This window comes from Corvus cornix, chromosome 12, assembly GCF_000738735.6.
Source record: "Corvus cornix cornix isolate S_Up_H32 chromosome 12, ASM73873v5, whole genome shotgun sequence".
In the NCBI taxonomy this organism is placed as follows: Eukaryota; Metazoa; Chordata; class Aves; order Passeriformes; family Corvidae; genus Corvus; species Corvus cornix.
This window is the reverse complement of record NC_046342.1, coordinates 16,732,890-16,755,845: the sequence shown is the minus strand read 5'-3', so window position 1 is coordinate 16,755,845 and position 22,956 is coordinate 16,732,890. Positions and strand designations below refer to the sequence as shown.

General features: G+C 44.4%; 1 protein-coding gene across 16 annotated transcripts in view; it reads left to right on the top strand.

Annotated features, from left to right (window-relative positions):
* Positions 1 to 22,956, top strand: part of FOXP1 (forkhead box P1) — a 383,611-nt gene that overhangs the window by 263,745 nt on the left and 96,910 nt on the right. For 15 of the 16 annotated variants that reach the window (XM_039559317.1, XM_039559316.1, XM_039559318.1 and 12 more), the window contains one exon: positions 6,804 to 6,926. In XM_039559317.1, the coding sequence (XP_039415251.1) occupies positions 6,804 to 6,926 (123 nt within the window). Of the gene's footprint in view, positions 1 to 587; positions 610 to 6,803; positions 6,927 to 22,956 lie in introns of those variants that run through there. The other variant, XM_019280356.3, reaches the window with a different exon arrangement.

The following is a 22,956-nucleotide window of genomic DNA, read 5'->3' as shown; positions in this document are numbered from 1 at the left end:
ATGTAGCAGCTCATTTCCCAGTTCTGGAGGAAGATGGAAGAGCTGGGCACGAATGTCAGAGGGAATAAGTGCTGCAAGAACATCTGCTTCTCTTTTTTGCATCTTCTACATTTTATTCCTCCTCTTCATTTTGGTTCCTTTCCTATTCTCTAGTTGGTTCATCTCACCTCCCCCTGTTCTGTTCCTCCCAGAGGAACAGCACTACCCACTGCTGTCGCTTTGCACTATTTTTTATTTTTTTCCCTTTGCATACTGCTCCGCTCCTCGCCGGTTTCCACACATTGTGCGGCTCCTGAGCCTGCCGGAGGAGAACTGCAGCAGGGCTCCCCTCCAATGTGTCTGCCTCCTACCACCGCTCCTCTACATCTGCTGCTCCAGGAGAAGAGAGTGTCGCAGGAGAGGAGGTAGAGGAGGCAGGAGTGGGAGAGACATGAAGCAGCTCTGAAGCCCGGGTGCATCCGGGCTTCCGAGCTTCAGAGCTGCATCTTGCCGCTCTGCTGGGAGCAGCTGTGGAGTGGAGCGGGGTGTGAGGACAGATGGGAGCTGAGAAAGAAGAGAGATTGCTGGCTGAATCTAAATTCCCCCTCGTCCCACCCAGGAGAAACAAAGGTACTTGCCTTGTGAGACTGAAGGGAAGCAAGAAGCCCTTTGGGAGGTGGGCCATGCTCCGCTGGGAGAGGCGCCTGGAGCTGCTGACCGGGTGATTTCTCAGTGCCTAAAGGCAGCATGAAATTTGGGGAGAAATAGACAACGGGAGAACTGCATGCCTGCTGCTGCAAAGCCGTGCTTTGCCCAAACCTCAGTGGGGAAGTTGAGCAGCAGTGGTAGCTTGTAGGGGTACAGCTGTCAGAGGTCAACACACAAAGTCTCGCTTCTGAAGTCTGGGACCAACATAGTGTTTTGTTTGCTCCAAGGGCAGATTTTGCCCTTAAAATTTCTCCCTTCTCATCCCTCTCTGCTTGTTTTGTTCTGTTTTGATGTTTAATGACCATAACTGAAATAATGGAAAGAGTATGATATTGGCTGGCAACTAACTTTCCAGATTGATTGCTTGGACACTTCAGATGGCTGCGGGACCACCTCTGATTTCTGGGAACTCTTCCTTCCTCTTTTCTCAAGTTGCTTTCCCGATAAGCAGGCTTGTCCACCTGGAAATGCCCAGAATCCTTAGCAATCTGTAAAAACACATGTAATTTTGTTTTGTGCCCTCCTTGCAACTTCTGGGTGCATGTTTATCCAGACATTTCAGAGGCAGCCCATTCATTACTGCACAGCTGCCCTGGGAATTGGCAGCCAGGCAGGACTACCCTTTCTTTTGCATCCTCATGGCAGTTGCTCATCTTCCCACCCTCCCATGTACATACCTTTCATATATCCTGAAGTTCCCTGGATTGATCTTTCCATGCCTGATAAACCTCAGGTTCAGAAACAAGCTTCTCTTGGCGTTAGAGCCAGGCCTGTTATAGCTGTAGGTCATCATATTTCATTAATAACTGATTGATATTAATACCAGTTGGAGCAGATGGGAAGGGAGGAGCTGGAGCTCTTTTTCTTCAGTAGGAATAGGATGATGGAAAAAAGTTGGAGTGTTGCTGCCTTGTACTGGCTGCAGTGGTGGAACAAGTTAGCAAGAGGCTCCATGCGACTGGATCCTGTTTCTGTTTTCCTTATGTACTGACACTGTAAGCAAGTATATGGCATTTAAGCAGCATGTCTATTTTTAATGTTCTACCCTCTTTTTCCAGTGTATTTCCCTTCCCCAGCCCTGTTCCCTCATCAGGAGTTTCTGGCCACATGAAGTCAGAGGCAGGGCTGCCTTTTTACCCTTCATCAGGGCTTGCCCAAAGAGGATGGTGAAACTGAAAGGTCGAGGTGCTTTCATGAAAATGTCGAATTACAACAGTAACTGGGGTGGTAACAGTGCCCAGTGTTCTGGGCAAACAACAGCTGGGCAAACAAGTCACGTTTTGTCTGTCTTGCAATAAAATTGTCTTGGTCATCTCAAATGTGTACTTTTTTTCCCCCTCCTGGTGCTTAAGTGGTTGGGAAATAATAAATGGTTGCCACTTCCCTAAGCACAGGGAGAGGGCTTTTCAGTGGGGTTTCCCACTTACTCTGTGAATGAAACAGGCTTGATTCATCTCACAGTTAATGTACTGTTAACATTTTTCCTGGGTTAGGTGTCACCCAGTGTTGACTCTCAAATACCATTCCAAGTTTGTGCAATGTCTCTCAAGTGCTGTATTTCAGTTGCCTTTTTACTGATCTCTGTTTTACACTAGAAAATCTTCTTACGTCTGGGTGATTTCCTAATGGATAAGAAAACACCTTGGGAGTTCACTTACTGTATCTTGCATTTAAGCATAGGATGACTTGGCTGGTAGGCAGCCTTTCCCTGATGTTGTCCTTCCAAATCCATGTTCATAGTGACCAAAACCCATGGAAGATGCATTTGCTGGGGGATGCTTTCCTTTCTCTTTTTTTCCAGTAAGTGGGAGGATTTCCCCTTTGTGTTTCGGTGCAGAGAGGAGGATGGTTGCCGATGTTCTGTGATTCACTGCTGGAGACCAGGATTGGTGTCTGGGTCTCTAGGTGTCCCAAGAAGCTTTGTCCAGGCTTGCAGGCTCTTTGAGCAGCGCAGATAATGTGGCTGCTGGTAATTACAGGCCCAGATATTTGAAGCACCTCTGTGGTTTCGGGGGCTCTTGGCATCTCCACCTGCCCATCTCATGAGGAAGCACGCTGTTGTCTGGATGCACAAACACGAGCGGGTTTTTAACGGCCCCTGGCAATTGTTCACTTGCAAGCACGTGGCGGAGATTTAGGATGTATCTACGGCAGTGAGGAGGAATGTGTGAAAAGAGCTTGGAGATGTCAGAGCACCTGCTTCTGAGGAGAGGGCCGCGTTAGAAGAGCTGTTGGCTAGCAGTAAACAGTCCTGGCACCCTTGTTTCAGGACTTGGCAGCAGCAGGAGTTGAACTGAATCCAGCTTTACTCTCTACTGCCTGTTCAGTAAGTTGAGGACAAGGCAGATGATTAAGGAAATGTGGGGAAACTGCTACAGAAGCTTTTGGAAAGATAAGAGACTTTGGTCTCCATGTCTGACAGTCTGGCACTTCTCACTAGCATTGAATTCACATGCAAATCAAAGGCAACATCTACTCCCACAGGAAGCTTTATTAATGTACAGGCCTGCTTGTGAATCTCCGTGCTGATGAAGGTTGTGGGACTGACTTCACTCAAATTAATTTCCCTGTCTATCCTCGCCTGAGCACTGTGCAGCACCGGCAGCCTCAGCAGGGCTCCCACGCTGGCATCCAGGGATGAGCTCCGTGCGGGAGTGGCACTGCCTGGAACCAGGGAAGGGGGTAGAGGTGGGATGCTTGTTGGCTTGGATTGTATGGGTGTCCACCGGGTGTGAACTGACATCAGCAAAGTTAATTCCATGAAGGCAAACTCCAAACGGGCTTGAAGTATTTTGCGTGTGAGAGGAGAGGGTCAGTGTGTCCCAAGCCAGCCGTCTTTCTTGTGCATGTCCTGTCATGTGTGAGGAGTATGGATGAGGCTTGAAGTGGCAAGGACAGGACTTGGTCTGAGGTAGGAGGGAGGAAAGGCTGAGCAGAGAGAAGTAGAAAGGCAGAGGGATGTGGGATTGCTGGCTTCACTGTACCACCAAGGACATGGTAGCTACTTGATGCAGACGCTCAGTAAGAACCATACCTGAGCTATAAACAACCTTCCACATCTTAAACCTGAGCTCATCTGATGCTCAGCTTTTATTGCTGTCAGTTATTTGCAAATGAAAAAGCAAAATCTTGAGAGGAGAGGTGGGAAATGCCATTTCAAGCTGCAATTGCCTGAAATGTCAGCATGTTGCCACCTCACTTGCATCTGCCTTGTTTTTCCCTTTGATGTTCATGTCCATCCTGCCTGCTTGTATCCCTGATGTTCCCTCTAGCCCTCTTTTATTCTTTCTAATTCTTTCTAATCCTTTCCTTCCTACCCTGCTCCACCCTCTTGCCATCTCAGGTCCCACCAGGTCTGCACCAAGACAGGTGACAAACTGACATGGAATGGGGTGGTGTAGATGTCACCTTGAATGAAGACCCTCACAGTGGTGGGTGTGAGGGATGTGGGTGCTGTGCAGCTGGACTGGAGCAGGGACAGAGCTCTGGCTTTACTCCAGCAGAGCTCTGCCAGTGCAAGCCTGTCCCCACAGCCAGAGACCCTCACTAGTGTGGGGTCAGTCATGGTAGGGGTTTATGGTGGCAGTGGCCACCCCACCAAGATGCATGGAGCTTTGTGACCAGCTTGAGTGTAGAGAGCAGGCATTTCTTGTATGGCTACTAGTTCTGGGAATCTTCAAAAATTTCTGGCAGCCAATTTAATTGTGCAACCTCTCAGCTGCCAGAACGGATAGAATATGATCATATCACATGAAATGCATGCAGGGTCTGCTATAGCAACTGTATTTCAAAGAGACAACACATATGGTGACTGGTTCTTTTTGGAATAATATCTATAAGTTGATGATGTTTTATTCAAAAAGGCTGTAGCTTGAAAGGTTAGGGATGTTCTGATTGTTTAGTGTATGATTAAAGAAAGGCTTCTGTGGTTTTTTTGGCCTATTGAGTCTAATTACTGGGAACTAAAATGATCATTTGATTGCACATTTACCTGGAATTATTCTTCTGCAGAGCCAGTCTTAATAATATATAATAATATGTTGCGCTTGTACTGTATAGAGCTTCTTGTCTGAGCAGCTCAGAGTGCTTTACAAGTATTCATTAATTAAATAAGCCATACAACACCCCTGTTAAATAGGTGAGTATTTGTTACCCATCCCCTTAAGTCTTGTAGGTTTTATTTCTGCTGCCTCTGCCCACCCTTGAAGATGCTTTAGCAGCTAAATAAGTTAATTGAATAAAAATAAGGTATTTTTTAACCGTCCTTAGCATTTTCTGTATAAAGGTTTCCTTTGTTGCATTGTATTCTTTGGTAGGCTGTAGGGATTTCTGGTTCTTGATGGTACGCCATCGTGGGGGTGGTGGTTGTGTGTGTGAGCCCAGAGCCATGCCCAGCAGCTCCCTGCACCCATTGCAGGTTCAGGGACCAATTTAGAGATGTTATGGGTGCACTAAGCTCCGACCAGCTTGAAATGCAAAATCTAATTTTACCTGCACCGTACCAAGCTCTGCTGGAAATCACATGCACCCTTAGAGAGTTTTTCCGATCCAGTGGAGACTTGTTCTTAAATTGGAAAGGAGGGCTTTTTGCCAAAGCATTATAAGGTCTCTCCTCCTCACTTGCCCTGGTCAGCAGTGGTGGTTTTTCAGTCTGCTGAGCTGACCAGTGTCTCTCCAAAAGTAAAAAGATGGGTCTAGGCCATAAAATAACAAGGTTTTATTGGGGGCTGGTGGGTGGGGGGCTGGATTCGAGTTTGCAGACCTTGATATCAAACCTTTCCCAGCAGTTCTGCGCTGAGATTAAACGCTCTGCAACTTGGAGGAGCAAGTGAAACCTCAAGCATATCTGACTTCTTAATTAAATAGGTATTAATTAAATCACTCAGAGAACATACACAGTAGGAGTGGGGAAGGCTTTTTCCCTCCTTCCATGTAGGCATCTTGCAAAGGGACTATTTTTCTTGTTTTACATTAATGAAGTCTTCAGCCTTCCCACTTTTCCACCTACACATGTACTGAACGTCTCCAAGGAGACCAAGGAGGCCCGAGTCCGGTGCTGGTGAATCCTCTGGGAGCAGCAGGCTAGGGTCTCGCCAGCAGAGCCTCAGCTGTCCCACAGTCTGTCTTGCAGGGATCATCCTTGCTGTCCCCTGGCTGGGGAGCCAGCAGGAAGCCAGGGCAGGGACTTGCTCCTCATCTTTTCCCTCTGTCTTTTATCTCCTCTTGATTTCTTTTCCCCACCTGATGGGGAAATCGGCCCTTGCAGAGCAGCAGGCTCCAGTGTTGAGGGACTCTTTTCCTTTGCTTTGCATGACATGTTGCAATAATCCCCCCCCGTCCTGCCTGCTGATGCCTTCAGGGTCATGTCCCTTGCCCCTCCACTGTCACACTGTCCCTTGGCTGCTGTGCCCCCTCCCACTGAGTCCCCACAACTGGTCCATCATGAGCTGACAGTGATTTTTGTAGGATCATGGAATATCCTGAGATGGAAAGGACCCACAAGGATCATCAAAGTCCAAGGCTTGGATTTTGGTGAGGTGAAATGCTGTCCCTGCTTTTCTTGGCATTCTCTCCAGCTCCTTGCAGCTTTCCCAGCCTTCAGCATGTTTCTGCCTGCTGCTACCTCTCCTCTTTCTCCCACTATGGCCTTCCAGAAGCTTCCCTGATGTTCTCTGGTGCTTGGGGAACAGACACTGATATACAGCTGACCTCCTCTGTAAACCCAACCTGATCTGCTGGGAGAGGAGGCATCTGAAATCTGAAAGCACAGGAGCCTGCCCATTAGTGAGGAGGGCTGTGAGCTGCTCCACAGGGACAAAAACCCCTCTATGGAGCTCACCATCAGGATTCCTGCGGTTGTTGAGGCTCCCACCCAGGAGGCAAACATCAGCTGGTGCTGTTTTTCTCCTTAGTCAAAATGGGAAATCAGTGGTGGTTTATCACCCCATTGCATGCAAGGTTTATTTTTGTGGAAGCCACTGCTTTCCTCAGTGGAGGTGCGTCAGGAGTGAGGCGGTAGCCCATGACCAGGGATTGCCTTGCCCGTATGCTGTTTGTATAGCTACCCGTGCCCTCTTGGCTGTGAACTCAATTCTCCAACCTCTTTCTCCCTACAGGCTCTCCAGGTGGCACGACAACTTCTCCTGCAACAGCAGCAGCAGCAGCAACAGCAGCAGCAGCAGCAACAAGTTAGTGGATTAAAGTCTCCGAAGAGGAATGACAAACAGCCAGCCCTTCAGGTAAGGGGAGCCTGTGAGCCTCCGTGAGGGTCTGGGGCTTGTAAAAGCTGAATAACTGCGTCTTCCATGCAAACACTGGGATGCAACCTTCAGGAGCTTCCTCCCTGTGTCCACAGAGTGGCTGTGGCTGGTGTAAGTGGCAGGAGGATTGATGCTGGGTGCTCTTGAAAGTCCCGCCTGTGGCATATTTACAAATCGTGAGCGTGTACTTTTATTAGCATCTGGTAGGGTTGGATCATGACAAAATGGAATAGCTTTTGTTACTGTGTCAGTGTGCATAGGAGATTTGCATTAACATTTCTGTTTGATTGCTGTTCCATTTGTAGTCTGTGTTCACTCAAACCGTTGATTTGCTGTGTCAAGGATATTGGGAAATACTAGGATATCATATCATCGGTGTGTTTTTTCCCCTTTTATTGTCTGCTGATTTATGGACATCTTCAGAAATAAAATCTAAATATTAGAGGGCTTTGTGCTGTTATGAATTCAGAGAGCTTAAACCAATACAGCGTTCCCAAACAGAAGATGTATGCACACATATGGGGCTTTGGAGTACATTCTGCTAGTCTTGTGGGATAAATCACGGGGAGTTAAAGACAAGAAAGACCTATTAGGTCATGTATCACATTTTCCTTTCTTTTTTTTTTTTTTTTTTTTTTTTTTTTTTTTTTTTTTTTTTTGCTATTCTAGTGTTAGAAATCCCATGGGATGGTGGGACTGCTATTATTTTCCTTCAGATAGTTTTCCATAACAAAGCACACGCTCAGGAACTTACCACTTTAATTCCATCCTCTTGCTCCAAGTAATACTGCTTGTATAAATACTGAGTCAGTCCCTTGCCTTGCCTCGTGTTCACACTCCTCAAACATCTGAGATACTAACATGTACTTGCCAGTTTTGGCAAATTATATGTATCTAGTTCTTTATGTATTTCGTAAACTGGCACTTCCAGACCCTTGACCACTTTGCTGGTTTGCAGCTGGTTATTGCTTTTATTAGTGCTCTCTGCAATTGTAGCATGTCAGTGGATTTTTGATAATAAGGTCCTGAATGCAGCAGTTCAGCTGCAGTTGCACAAAGCCCTGTAGCTGGGACATTTATCTTATCTCTCTCTTCTATATCTGATGCTTCAGCCTCTGTAGCCCCAAATTCTTTCCGGATTTTTTTTTTTTTCCTCTTGTTGTCATAGCACGTTGTCAAACTCATGTCTGTTTTGCTCTTTCTACTTTTTTTTTTTTTTTTTAGTTTGATATACTATTACCATGAGCTCCCTGACAGCATTGCTGCTTCTCTTGTCTTTTATATGTGCTTCAGATTATTTTCCTACAAAAATACGGATCCTAGGCTCTTTAAATATGTAGTAGAATATGGAAGGTAAAGCCAACATCGCTAGAGGCCTTGACAGTAAAGTGAGAGGGCCCGATTCTGTGGTTCTTACCCAAATAAAGCCGATGGGGACTTCAAGGGGAGTTTTGCCTGAGTGAGGAATAGCTGTTAACTGCAGCCCTTGGTCCAGCGTGGACAACGTCGAGCTTTGGTGTAGTGATTTCATCTTCAAAGCATTTTGCAAATACTAATCTCCAAAACATCCCCAGAAGGAAAGTCTGATAAGTAAGTAGCATTATCCCAGTTCTGGACTGGGAAACTGAGGGATGTGGGTTAAGCGACTCACTTAGGATCACAGAGGGAATTGGGTTTAGAGGTAGGATTAAGATTCATGAGTTCCTGGCTCCCACCCCTGTGCTCCGGCTGCTGGACAACACCTCGTGCTTTACAGCCGGGCTGTTATTCTTTTGGAAAGTATGAAGCATTTTGTCATTGGGCAAATATACGTTTTATTGGCAGCGTCGAGAGCCATAATCCAAAGCGCTACATTAATGCTTTCAAAAATATTTTATTTGGTAAATCCATAGCTGATCCATATGCCTTTTAATAGACTCTTCCACTGGGGACATTTTTAATGAGAGATTGTGCTGGCTAGGTCCAGTGTCAGGTACTAAAAGAAGTGCTTTGTTGTGCAGATGTCTTAAGAATAGCTCCAGAGGATGAAATATGACTGTGTTGACCTTTCAGCTGTGAGCTTATTTGTCAGGATTCAAATAAGTTGAAAGGATCAAACCAAACAGTTTCCGTAGTCAGACTGGGAATTGTGTTGCAGAGGTCAACAGTGAAGGCCACATAGCGGATTCCATAACATAGCCAATTGTTGGTACGTATTAAAGTACTGGAGCAGCTCCTGCAGTCAGAGACACAATTAAAATTCTAATTTATTAATGTATACAGAGAGCTGGCCCAGCCTGTCACTCACTGATTCAAATGACTGCCCAGTCTTTTTTTTTTTCCCCCCTTCTCACTCCTGGCGCTTTTGCGGTTCTGAAACATACTGGAAGTCCTCTTGGATGTAACATCCCCAAGTGCATCCCTGTAATGAAAATCTGTTGCTGAAAGGAAATGGTGCTGCTGGGGGTAGAATTTTTGAGTACAACTGCACCCACACAAGCACCCACACCCCCTGAAGTCAGATGGGGCCTTGCCGAGGAGGTGATACCTATTCCTGAGAGTACATAGAGTAAATGTCAAGGGGGGGGGGAAACGTGCCCGTTTTTCACAAGTTTGTTTAAATAATGAACAAGTTATCTTTGGGCTTCACTTACAAAGATAGATGTCTCATTCAACAGCAACAGCAGTTAGCAGTCACCTGGGTTTTGTTGTGACAAACAGGCTTCATGTATAACAAGAACACCATAGGCATCGCTCATCCCTGCTGTGCTTGGCGAGGGCACTGGTGAGCAGCGCCCAGCACGAGTGCTGGGGAGCTTTGCATGGAGCAGGGAGGAACGCTGTTTGCCTGGGCTGCTGCTTCTCCTGCTGAAATGCTCCATGGCCCTGCCTGCCCCAGGAGAGGAGGCCGGTCCTGGGGCTGGAAATGCACCCTCTAAACCCCACTGCCACAAACAGATGCAGAAAATTAATCTAGTATATACTGTGTAGCTAATCTGTTGTCACCTCATGGATAATTTTCCTCTATTCCTTCTTTATTCCCTGGTCAAAAATAGCCACGGTACTTAAATATATCCCAGCATCCTGTGGCCACACTGGGACATGGTGTCTTTGATAGTGTTTAATGACAGCAGGCTCCTGCAATCCTTTTAGGGGGTCTCTTGATCTTGGCAACTCTACCTGAAGATCTGCTTTTAGCAAATCATGAGATACTCAGTGTATACGAACTTGGACGCAGGACTGGAGATGTGCTCTGCTGATAGCTGAAAAACCCCAAATCTCCAAATACACGATGACTCACATTTTGAGCCTATCGCACACTGCCGTGGTTTAGATTTGGCAGGGACCTCCGGTTTCGCAGCCTGATGACACAAACAAAAGAAAATTGAAAGTTAAGAAATGGATTTAGTAACCAGCAGTTGGGGAAAGAACATAAAAAATATCAGTCCCACAAAAATCACTGGAAGCGAAAAAAAGACTAAAGGCTGTTTGATAATATATTTTCCATATACATTGGATTTCCTTGAGTCTGGGAAACAAATAATTTAACAGACCAGGTATGCTTAGGACTTTGAAAATGTGCACATTTTTCCTGGCCAAGATAAATATATCTGTATTAATAGATGTATTGATTAAAATTTGCAGCTTTAATTGCCGATGCTCTTAACGATTATTCATTTTGGTTCTTCAGGCATTTTAGTGCTGGCAAAAGCACACAGATTGGAAACAAATCAAGAGACACATTTTTCTCCCAAGAAAGTAAAAGTGCATGTGTGTTTTGGCAATACTAAAAATACAATTTTTTTTAAAGATGTAAATGTTGTGTGTTGCATTGAGCTGGAAGTTGGATACTGGACTCAAAACAAATTTAGGATGTCCAAATCAGTATCTCGCAACTGAAACCAATCACTTGACTTTTTTTATGTTATTAAATGAGATTTCTTGTCTGATCATTAACCTGCATGTGTTCGGAGAGAAGAAGTAATGAAATTACTGGGATGGAAACTTTTGTTTTTGCTTGGCAAAACAAAAAAAATAAGTCTTCCCTTTAAGTCACGGCCAAGAAAAGAATTTGAATTTGGTTTAAATTCTCAGGGTGAGACCGGGGTAGGCTGAGAGGACAGAGCTGTCCTCGCCTTTGCATACCGCTGCTTTTTAAAGCAGCCTTTTGGCTGGGCTTTTGTAGAATTTAATTTGCATGCTATATTATCTTAATATATCGTTCCAGTATCTTGAGAAATAGAAGAGGGTGAGAGGAAAAAATCACTGTAGCTTGATGTTGGGGGAAATTATTATTATTGTTTTTTATGAAATTAGAAATCATTAGTTTGACAACATAATAAACACTGAGAGGTGAAGGGCAGGGTATGCTCCGTTTCACTTGGAGCTCACAAATCTCAGTTGTGTTGTCTCAGGTTTTACACCCAGGGAACCTTTTTTACATAGTGGTAAATTTAACAACTGGTAGAGAAATTGTCTCAGCAGATAATTTGGCAGAAGAAGTAAATTTGCAAATGTATTTATTCTATTTGTATGAGTATCTCTCTGTTTCACCCTTCAATACGGGAATTGATCCCAGTTTGGCCTCAGTCAAGCCAATGGGAATTTTGGCACCAACTCAGCTTGGGTCAAGATTTTGCTTCTGCAGGGTTTAAAGTTTGCCTATGAAAATTTCACTCAAATCTTTCATTATCTGTTTTTAATTTTGGAAATTAAGCAAAGCTGAGTTTTGCTGGTTTCTACTGAAGAACCCCTTAGTTCTTTTATTTTTCACCCCTAAGCCCAGTTATAAGTGTTAGTCAGTTCTTGGAATGTGTCTGTGAAATGCAGACATCATCCACCCCACAAACAGAACAAAATCTGAGTCAGATCCTCAAAATTACTTGATCAGCTTAAAAATTTTGATACTGAGGGGTTTTTTTTCATGACACCTATGGGTCTTTTTTGCTGCCTTTTTATATATTTTTAAAGCATTTACTATTCAATTTTTCCAGCTTTTTCGACTGAGCAGAAAGGTGACAAATATGTTTATTCTTTAAAAAAGCCTGTGATTCTCCTGTAATGTCATGATTCAGAAAAATGAAGCTTCTAGGAAAATACCAGTATATTGGGAGAGCTGGCAGTGTGAGTTACTGTCAGCAAACATGATTATTCTCATTTTATAGCCACATAAACCCTGACAGAGAGATATTAAGTGACTTGCCCAAAGTTGGAGAGCTGCAGGCCCTCAGTGGTGTTGAGGTGTGCAGCTCTGCTGGGGCATTTGGGAGTTTGGCATCTGAGTGTTGGAAAGAAGTCAGTCCTGAGGGGCAAAGTAGAAGCCAGGATCTCTCATTTTCAGCCCTGTATCATATTAGAGCTCTCAAGTATCATTTTCTTGCAGGTTTTCTGCTTTGACATTAAGCATTTATAGAACAGGTTTGTAAAAACTGTAATTTCTGCCCAGGTTGGAAGCAGGGCTGTGGGGCTGGCAGTGCCTGAGCCCAAATGTGCCTTACCCACCTCGGGGAAGGGGAAAACAAATGAAACCTTCCTGACTGGTCAGAAATGTGTAAATTGCTGACAAAATGACACATGTAATTAAGAGTGCTCCTGCCATTTTACCTTGTGGTTTACACCTACAGTGTTGAAAAAAGAGAGTGACTCCCACCTCGCTAATTACCATTATCACTGAAATGGTAGGGTTTGAGTCATTAGTTCCATGTGCATTTAATTAGAGGAAGGCTGAAATTGGATTTAACTTATTACTTTTTCATGGATCACTTTCTTGTCATCACTTCAAATTGGATTGCAGCCCCAGGTAACTAATTATGAGCGCCACAGGATCAAGAGTGAAAAAAAGGTAATTAGGAATAACACTGTTGGACCCTTGCTGGTAGTCCACTTGTGCTTGGGAAGAAATGAGAGCAGTATTTTGTAGTATTACAGATTAGGGAGTTAAAGGTATGTGCTGCTGCCAGGAATGATGGGAGACTGCCCCCTCCTATAGCGGTTTATATGATGTACAGCTGGGTTGAAGATGTTACAGCGACATGGTTCCACAATCAGCTCCTTAATACCGAGATTAAACTTGTAAAAGCAACAGATCGGTTGTAGGTATGAGGCATCTCAACAAGCGGGGAGCCAGGGGTCCGTCCGTGTGTGCTTGCACGGCGCTGCCGAGGCACTTGCGAGCCGCGGTACCGAGCGCTGTAAGTACAGCGAGCCAGAATTGATAACAAATTAATGAACATATTAATGATCCGAAAAGATCATTCACATCTGACAGGGAGATACATCAATCTGGAGGACAGCAGTGAGCCTGATGATGCGGGGATGTCAGGGATTGAGCCTGCATTGCTGCTGTGATAAAATCAGGAAATCAGGACCTCACTTCTCTTTTGTTTGCTGGAGAGGTTTCTTTTTGTTTTGCTTTTCGTGGGCAAGGCTCGCTTGGTTGGATTGTCCCTCTTTCTTCTTCTTTATTTTTTGATCTTGGAGGTATGATTGCCAAGTCCTGCTTTCTTCAGAAAATACTTTAAAACAAATTGTTTTATTTCCATGTGCAGAACAGAGTTCAGAACTGCAAGTAATCAATTTTATTGACACAATCTGGAAAGAAATGTTGATGAGAGTTCAAGGATGTGAAAGGATTGAAATTTCAAAGTACCCAACACTGAGTGTAGGAAAATTTCAGAAGTAGTTTCATTAAGCAAAGAAATCTATTGTGTGAGGATCTGTAAGAGGAAAAACTGCTCTAGGACCTAATGATATTATAAGGAGGTTGCGGCAGCTGATTTTTGCCTTTAGAAGAGGAAAAGTTTCCTAATTTCTCCTAGTAGTGAATCACAGTTCAAAGGCTAGCACAATTTCCTTAAGTTGTTTAAAATGGCTTTTAATGCTCTGTTAATGTAGGCAAATATTTGTGACTCAGTGTTGGGTAAGTGCCGCTTGCTCATTATTTCCTGATGCAAAGCAAAGGGTAGGAAATTCTATGAACACCATGCAGAGATGCTAAAGAGACTTAAGAGTAACAAAATTCAGTTACGGAAATTAAGTCTTTCTCATTTACTTGACGTTACAAAATAAATCTCGAGATTAAAAGGTATTACCTTTAATACAGAAAAAGAGAATCTCCTTTAATACATCTCAAATTGATTTACAATTTTTATACATAATATTCATCTGTGGTTGAAAAGGGGGCAACCTAAGGTCGAGTGATGTAGTGTTTCCATTTTTCCATATGAGTCTTACTGTGTGTGATAAAAGCAAACTCCTTTATTTTGTCAGTCTGCAGGAATTTCTGATGAAGTGCAGGGGTCACTTTTCTGTCAATTTGAGTAGGCAGCATTTTTGAACTACTGTTTTTTTCCTTCCTCCTACAAACTGTGGCCCCGATCTGACACACACACGCACACACACACGCACACTTAGAGTGCTGCAATCTGCAACTTATTAGTGTGTAGTGCTGGAGCCTGTCCAGTGGTTAGAAAATTTCCTGAAGCCTGGAATAACAGCAGTGGGTGCGAGTGCCATCGAACAGAAGTGACAATGAGGGGCAGTCCGGCCCGCCTGGCACAATGCCCGGGCTGGAAAACCAGCTGAGATACTCGAACGCAGGAAGATTGACGCGGTGCATCTGGGAAATGCTCAAAAAGTTGGGTTCTTGAAAAAATTACCTTCTGTGATCGTAAGACATCATCTGTTTTCCTACAGAGATTGTTTATAACAGGGTTTTCAAGCACTTGTCAAATAACCAGGAGTGAAGGAAATAGGCTAAAAATCTCTTACCGTTCAGATGAGTCCTGGTGTAGTTGGAAAAAAAGGAACTCTCGTCACAGAGATCCACAGCTTCCCAAGGCAGAGAGAGCCTGCGAGAAGGAGAAAAGGAAACTCTTAGTCAAAAATGACCCAGCAAGCACAGGCTGTGGGTTGGGGACGGTGATACTGCCCGGGCTGATGGGTGCAGTGCTGGCACGGCGAGGTGAAGTCATACCTTAGAAACTGTTTTGTGTGGTGCTTAGCTTTTGTTACTGAGCTGTGATATCATGGGCAAAATATTATAAACATAGCATGGCTATAGCTTGCTTGTGTAACAAAAGATCAGGAACTTTTATTAAGTTTGTTTTCCTTGTCATATTGTAAAAATTTATTATGTGTACTGTGTATATTAGAAACAGATTTGGGTAATTCTGTCTAAATGAAGTCATCCCAGCTATTTCCAGACTGTCTGTTTTTGGTTGTGAATAATTTTCATACATCAAATGGTTGTCATATTTAGTAGCTCTCTACATTTTAAATAGGACATATCCCATTTTGAACTTCCATGGACTTGAGATGCCTCTGGGTTTTTAAGGTTATTGTGTTGCAGGAATATTTTCAAGAGCTGCCAGTGGCAGGGCAGGGAGTGCTGGAGGAGTCCCTCGCCTTCCTGCAGCAAAATAACAGGTTTTTCACAACTGCAGTAGTACTTGTGGCTTTCGGCAGCACGCGCTGGAAGAGCCTGCCAGATACCTATTTCAGCTTGTCCCTTTGTGTTCACACTTTGCAACAAATATGTTAAAAAAACACTAAAGGAAAAGTACTGTGTATCAAAAATCTCCGATAAAAGAATTCTCTCAAAGAGTACATGCTGCTGCTCTTTTTTTCTTTTAACAGAAGTGTGAAAGAAGTTAATGTTTAAATGTTTAATGTTTTAATTTAAATCATAGACACATCTACATAGCAGCTAAGTTGCTGTGAGTTTTTTATTTATTTTTTTAATCCTCAAGGCAAAGTTTCTTTAATCAGGATGAGGAACTGCTGGTGTTCCTCGCACACCGACTGAGAGGAGTTTGCACTGGAGGAGTCTGCAGCAATGAGCACAGAGCAGAATTTTGCCCTGAAACTATCAACTTTGCCAGAAATACTTGAGTTACAGCAATTTGTTTAAAAAGAAGGAAAAAAAAAAAGCAGGAGAGAAAGAGAGAAGGCATTTTGATCTGGCTTGCTGGAGTGGAGGAGAACAGCTGTTTGCCTCATGTGTTTAAATCTCTAGAGCTAATATTGAAGTTTCAGGGCAACAAGTGCAACATAACAGAATAAGTAGAAACTAAACCCAGGGAAACAATTGGAAATGCTGCTTGGATGTGGCTTTGGAGCTTGACAGTTTTACAGCTGAGTCGTCAGGTTGGCAAAATATTTTGTGGTGTGTGCAGAGAAAAGGCTGTTGTGTTGCTGAAATGTTTTTATTTGCCTGATAAGTGTAATCTGCCTTTTATAAATTACTAATCTATTTAAGGTGTAACATTAATGGCGCATAATCTCAAGTCACTGAAAGCCTGGAAAATTAAAGTAGACTGAAGGTACAAGAAAGAAATGTACTTTGTGTCAGGCTGAAGTTTGATGAAGCATGGAGGAGATGGAATAGATTATTAAATAAACTTTAAGAGGAGATGGAAAAAGCACCGAAATATCTCATTTTGAAAGGAATTAGTTTACTTGATTATATGCAACTGTATCACACTCAGGAAAGTATAAGACAAATGAAAGCAAAACAAAATTTAATTGAGCTATTATTTTGCAGACTTTGGCTCTGTTTCAGACAGCCTAATCAAATTGCGCTTTGCTCAAATAACTAATGTTAAATGCAGTCTACCAACAGATGTTTAAACAGAGACTAATTGGAAAATCTACATCCTGGGTTTAGCGTGTCTAGCTGAAAAAGTTTTGAAATTGCTTTGGAGCGGGGTGGGAAGATGATGGGAGGAGCTCAGGTAGCGATGGGTGCTGGGGAGGGGAGCCAGGAGACAGAGACACTCATGCCGGAGCTGATGAGGTCACCAATGCCACCGAGGTCACTGGTGCTGTAGTTCGGTACCGTTGGCCCCTCAGAAAGTTTTTTCCATCGTGTTGTATCATGAGAGTCATGTTGCAGCTGCGTAGCTCATGCTATGTGCCAGTGTGCATGGAGTACGTAATGCAGTGAAGCACACGAATTGAGGGTGTTAAAAGCAGTACAAATTATCAAAGCTCAGTGCTTCCTTGCCAGTTCTGTCACTGCCTGACATTTTTTAAGCAGTTGCAGATTTAAGTTATTAACCTGTGCTTTATCTCAGTGCTGAGCCTTTTACGACATCAGTGCATCCGTGTGGACCTCTTGGGTGGGTTGCAGCGTTGAGTTGAGCAGCTTGGGCCAGATTTGTCCTGGGTTTAAGTGACAGCATGCAGGGAGTATGCTGGAGTGGAGGGATCCCACTGAGATGGATATAGCTTCCTACCTCTGATTTTTCTTTCAAATCAGTTTTACACCAAAGTCACTCCAGTGGCAGGAGCCCCTGGAGGTGTTCAGGGCCAGGCTGGACAGGGCTTGGAGCAGCCTGGTCTTGTGAAAGGTGTCTCTGCTCATGGCAGAGGCCTTGTAACTGGATGGGCCTTAAGGCCCCTTCCAAACCAGACCATTCTGTGATGATTCTTTTTGGTTTTATTCATTTTACTGCTTATCAAAACTGTGGGCCAAAGAGTTGCTCATGGTTTGCCTCCTGGACTTTGAGCTGAGTCAGTTGAGCAGGTGCAGTGCACGTTTCCACATTTGCTTGGAAGATTTCATCCCAAGGACTCTGCTGTCCAAGGGTCCGGTGTTTTGTGCATTCAGACAGCTAGGAATGGAACTGAAAGAAACTGGGGTCTTGTCAAGAAAAAAGCAAAACTTAGAAACTCTTGTGAAAAATTTCCCATCTTTCATTGGGGGAAAACCCCCCACACCAAACCCCAAAATGAGTAGAATTTCTTCCGCTAACTCTTAATAGTTCAGGTGAATATCTGAAGCAAACCTGTTGGGAGATGCCAAGAGCCAGCCTAGCCTGGCTACAGTGCAAATTTAATCATTTTAGTCCTGTTGGTTTTACTTTAAAGAACAGATGCGTGACGACCTGGTGGTTGACGGTTGGTCACTGTTGTCAGTGGACATAGGTTAAGTTGACGAACCTTCCCTGTCCATCCCAACATGAGCTCTTTTTGGGTCAAGGCCTGTTGCCCTGAGCTGGTTTGTAGTCCATACCTTCATTTCATGTGGTCTTCAGGGGATGGTTCCTGTGAGATAAGAATGAAATGCAACATGATGAGTGACCCATGAAGTGCATTAGAGAGGCCCTTCTGTCTCTCACAAAGGTTTGTCCACTGTTGTCTAAGGGCAGTGGCTCCTCAAGTTAATGCTGATGTTATGTAGGCTTAATAGCCAGTATGTAACGGGGAGTAGCCAATCTGTAAGAAAAATAATAATGTACATGTAAATATAGAAATTTCCAATTTTACTGGTTGGAACTCTAGAAAAAGGCAGATTATATTTTATGGCTTGTAAACATCAGGGCAGATATTTCGGGAGAACTGCAGACAGCTGTAATTTTGTGAATGTGCACAAATTACTTGGAAAACAAATATTACTCTGCCTACACAGCTGTATTCACAACTGTGGACCAGAATGCCTTTTGCATGATGCGCACGCCTGGTTCTATGGAACATAATAGTGCTCAAATGAAGAAAATGTGATTTAAAAGTGAAGTCAGAATTAATACTTGCTGTGAAAACCTGTATTACTGGCTGAGGTGTTGGCACGGGAGTGGATAAACCACTTGAGGAAAAATGAGAACTAACCAGGACGTTTATTTGTACTCAGATCAAGAGCTGAATGCTCAAACTTCTGTAAGAGAGATGAACGTGCCTGTATCTTGCAGAGATGCCTCATGCTGCCTCTGCTGTCCTGCAGAGTAAACACTGAGCTGGATTTGATGGTTAGAGAGGTCTGCAGGACTGCGTCAGGTCACCCGTGGGGAGAAGGGGTGTGGGAAGGAGGTGGGGACTCCCCTGGCTTCACAGGGGCTGTGAATCAGTGAATTGCCCGGTGCTTTTCTTCCCAGTTACCTGCACCCAGGTGGATTTGCAGAACACAACTGACTTGATTTGTGCGCTGGCAGTTCCTTCTGTTTGTCGTTTTCCTGTGTGATAAGGAGTTCCTACAGGAAGGTATGAGTAACAGGAGAGAAGGCAAAGAAAATCCCCAAAAGTAAAAACAAAGCCAAGCAAGAAGGAGTAAAGCACGAGTTGGCAAGAGCCAAAGGCCTGGCACTGATTTTACTTTTAGCTTTGGTGTTTATTCAAAGACTGTGGATACAGGTTAACTTCCTTGGCTCAATATTTATTGGTGTGTTACTTGCCTTAAACTGGAACAATGAGTGCTTTGTTGATTGGGTTCAGAGATTGTCCCATTTTATTCTGTCTCCTGCATCCCCCTCTCTATCTGCAGGTTTTAAGCAGTTTATTTTAATTTCAGATTTCTCACCCTCCATGGTGAATTGCTGCTGTGCCACCGGCACCAGCACTTGAGGGACTATTGTTCGTCTTTTCAAAGTGGTGGGAGCACACAGCAGAGCCATTAGCTCCTGTGAAGCTTGACCTTCCTTGATGATATCACACTTTGCAGATTCAGAGCAGGATAAACATTTTAAAGGAGAGGGGAAATATCAGACAGGTTATTTTTCATCAGAAGAGGCTGTAGAAATTTCCTGTGCAAGAGTTAAAAAGGAAAAAAAAAAAAGCCATGATGGCACTAGTTGCCTTTCTGTTTGACAGCCATCAAAGTTGTGTCCAGATCAATTAATAGGAGAGGGAATATCTCCTTGCCGTTAACCACGGTGACCCTCAAGCAGACAGTGGAGCAGAAAATCAGTGAAGTCACAGTGCAGTGAATGATGACTGTCCAGATTTTCTCCTAATTTAGCAATGGCAATGATTTCAGTGCTATTAGGAATGGGCCCATCCTGGACAGTTTCTCAGGCTTCAGTGTTTGGAAAGTGCCCCGAAGGTATTGGGGATTTCTCTCTGGAATAGGAGCATTAACATCATGCAGAACATAGTTCAGATATTTTTAAATCACGTTGTCAGCAACTGCCACTACAAGGGAAGGTATGGTTAGGACTTGCATCATTGTTATTTTTTACATGGAAAGTGTGCTCATTTTGAGTCTTTCACTCATCTGTGTCTACCCAGAGGAAAAACAAACCAATTTCGTCTGGGAGAGCTCAGCAATGGTCACAAGGCCAGCTGCAAAATTGTGGTGGTGGTTTGTTGCTAATTCTGCAGGAGTGAGTGGAGGGGACCACCCTGTCCTAAATAAAAAAAGGGGAAGAAAAACAGAACAAAAATAATCTTAAAAAACCCTTTCAGTTTGTAACTTTGATTTTGTTGGGGAAAAAAAAAAAAAAAGGGCAGTAAGCAGCCTTCTTCCTTGCCCAGAATGCTGTAGTAATTACTGGGGCAGCTTTTCCATTCCTGGTTGCTTTTGCCTTACACCTGTAGGAAGCCTGTTCTTTTGCTTCTGTGCTTTGCCACCACAGTACTTTTATTTGAAAACACAAGGAAATTCAATTTCCTAACCTGCCTCTTGAGTTGGGGCAGTTCTGGCGACAGAAGAGTTGCAAATGGCTCATGTGTGAACAGTTTGGGATGGAGCCGCTCGCACGGGGCCGTGCTGAGGTGCGGGAGAGGGAAGATAATTGTAAATGTTCTGGTGGGGATCTGATTGACAGCTTATTGTCTGCAGGCAGTGAGTAAAGAATAGGAAATGAGTTAAGTGTAGGGGATCTGGCAGGCTGCGGACTCTGCTGATGGCGGCTGCTGCACCCAGCCAAGCACCCGTGGCTCCCAAACCAGCTGTGGCACCCCACTTTCCAAGGCACCCCCAAAGGGACACCCCTCTGTTGGTCCAAAACGTGTGTCAGATGAGGCCGTGTCTCATTTCTGCTGCTGGGATATCTGAGGTGCCTGAGGTGGTCTCAGCCCCTCTGTTGGGGTGACCCTGTTCAGTGTGTCACTGCAGTGTGTTTCTAACCCGTTAATGTGGGGGGACAACAGGGATGTCCCATGGCACTGCCGGATGCCTGTGGTCCAGAAGCAGAGCAAGAAAAAGAAACATCTTCTCCCCAGCTCAATAAATTTGTCAACACGAGGTCTCTTTGGTAGTTTTACAGTATCATAATATCTGGGGCCAGTTATGTGTGTTTTAAAGTTTTCATTATCCCACTTTTTTTTCCTGGAGTGATGCATGCCCTCAGGTGCAGCTGCCCGTGAGAAGCCCCCAGTGAGCACTTAAATATCACAGAACTGCACGTGCTATAGATAGAAACACCAAACACAAATACTCCATCCCCAATATCTCCTTGCCTATGTGCATTTAAGAAAAAAAGAAAAATCCCAGCTTTGCATTGTTAGTGTAGGCTTCTGAGCCAGATTGTACTACAGAGCACACTGATGTGTCTTCCCCTGAGGTATGGAAAGATCTATGTGTGCTAAGCAGGTGTTTTCGTTTGTTTAATTGGAGCTGAGTTTAGCACAATATTACAGATAAATGAATTACACATGTTCAGTAATTCATAGAAAGTGAGTGTTGTTTTGCTTAGACACTTGTCTTTGCATCCAGGTTCGCAGGGAGAGCGTGCTGGCAAAGCGGACTGAGGTCTTTTAAAAACAAAAAAATACGTGTGCATGAGCAGAGCCTGACGTCTGGTTGCTAAAACAGCAGTAACTATTTCACCTTTGTTTAAATCATCACATTTTAAATGTAAATAGTATCCTGTTTTGACAAACTACAAAACCACAGGTCTGAAAAAGAAGCTCACAAGGCCTGTGTCAGTAGTTGGTGGCATCTCTGGGCAGGAAGTTTTGGGGTGAAACACGCTGGTCATGACGACACCAGGGATGGAGAGACCTGGGAACCACCCAAAGGGCTCTGGAGCTTCTCTGGTGTGCAGTGCTCAGACAGTGAATGCACCTGATGATGACTGGTTTGCTTTTACCTTGTTTTTTCTTATTCTTTTTTCCATCTCACTTTTTACTGGGCTTCCCAGGCTCAAGCTGCCACCCCCCTTGCAGAGGCACTGCAGGGTATCAGTGCCCTCAGCCCCTTGCCGCTGCTGTGAGCCAAGATCCCTGGATCCCAGGAAAACCCCCCTGCCAGGAAGAGCACAGAGGATGTGCTGGCCCTGCTCTCGTAGAAGCAGTGAGTGCGAGCCACGGGCAGCTCAGAGGTGCTGCCTTTCAAAGGACGAGCAAAACCGGTCGCTTCTTCTGGGAGTAGTCCCAGCCCTTGGCCAGCTTCCAAATGGATAATTCAACTTACCCGAATTTCCTCTGCAGATTCAATTGTAAACTCTCTTCTCGCTCTCCCCTGCCAGCGTTGTGTATAACTGTGCTGCGCAGCATTAAACAACTGTCACGTGCAGCTCCACAGCCCGTGGAGTTGGAGGCACAGCAAGCAAAAGGTTGTTTCAGAACTTGTGCTGAACTCTAGGGAAGGTATTGTTTGTGCCTTTTCAGTTTGTGCAGTACTTTGGGGCAAGCTTTTAGATTAAAGGTGTGGTTGGAACGTAGGTCAGTGCTGGCAGTTTAAGCACTTGAGGCTGATCCTGAGAGGTGACTTATTCAGGGACATCCTCTCTTGTGGACATCCTCACCTTCAAGTCTTCTGATAAGTGAAATTAAGGCTGTTTAGCTGCATTCCTCATTCATCTAGGAATTTGTTCATGCATCACCTGTAGAGATCTTGTGTATATTCCTTCCCTCCCACCAGCCTCCTGCCAGGTCCCTCCCATCCGTGGGCTACAACAGAACGGTCTTGTATGGCAGGAGCTGCACTGAGAGCAAAACCAGCAGCCCTGGCCCCCACAGGTATCCCTTTGGAGCTGTGCTTAGGAAAACCTGTGTCCTAGGATGGATCCAGGCGGGCTAGGTGCATCAGCCTGGCTTTCTAAAGGAAGCCAAAGGCACGAGGGGAAGTGGTATGTGATCTAGGAAGTGCTTCTGAATCCTCCAGGTTAAATGGAACCACCGCAGTAAATCACAGTTGAAAGTGAATTGGAAGCATTTAAAACTGTTACTTCTTTGAGGCTTTTCCTGCTGCACATGTTGGTATGGGATTGTTCTGCAGGAGGCTCCTGGGAATTAATGTGTGTCCAGATCCGGCAGCAATCTCAGAAGGTTTGTGGCGGTGTAATCTATAAACTTTTAATTATATACAGAG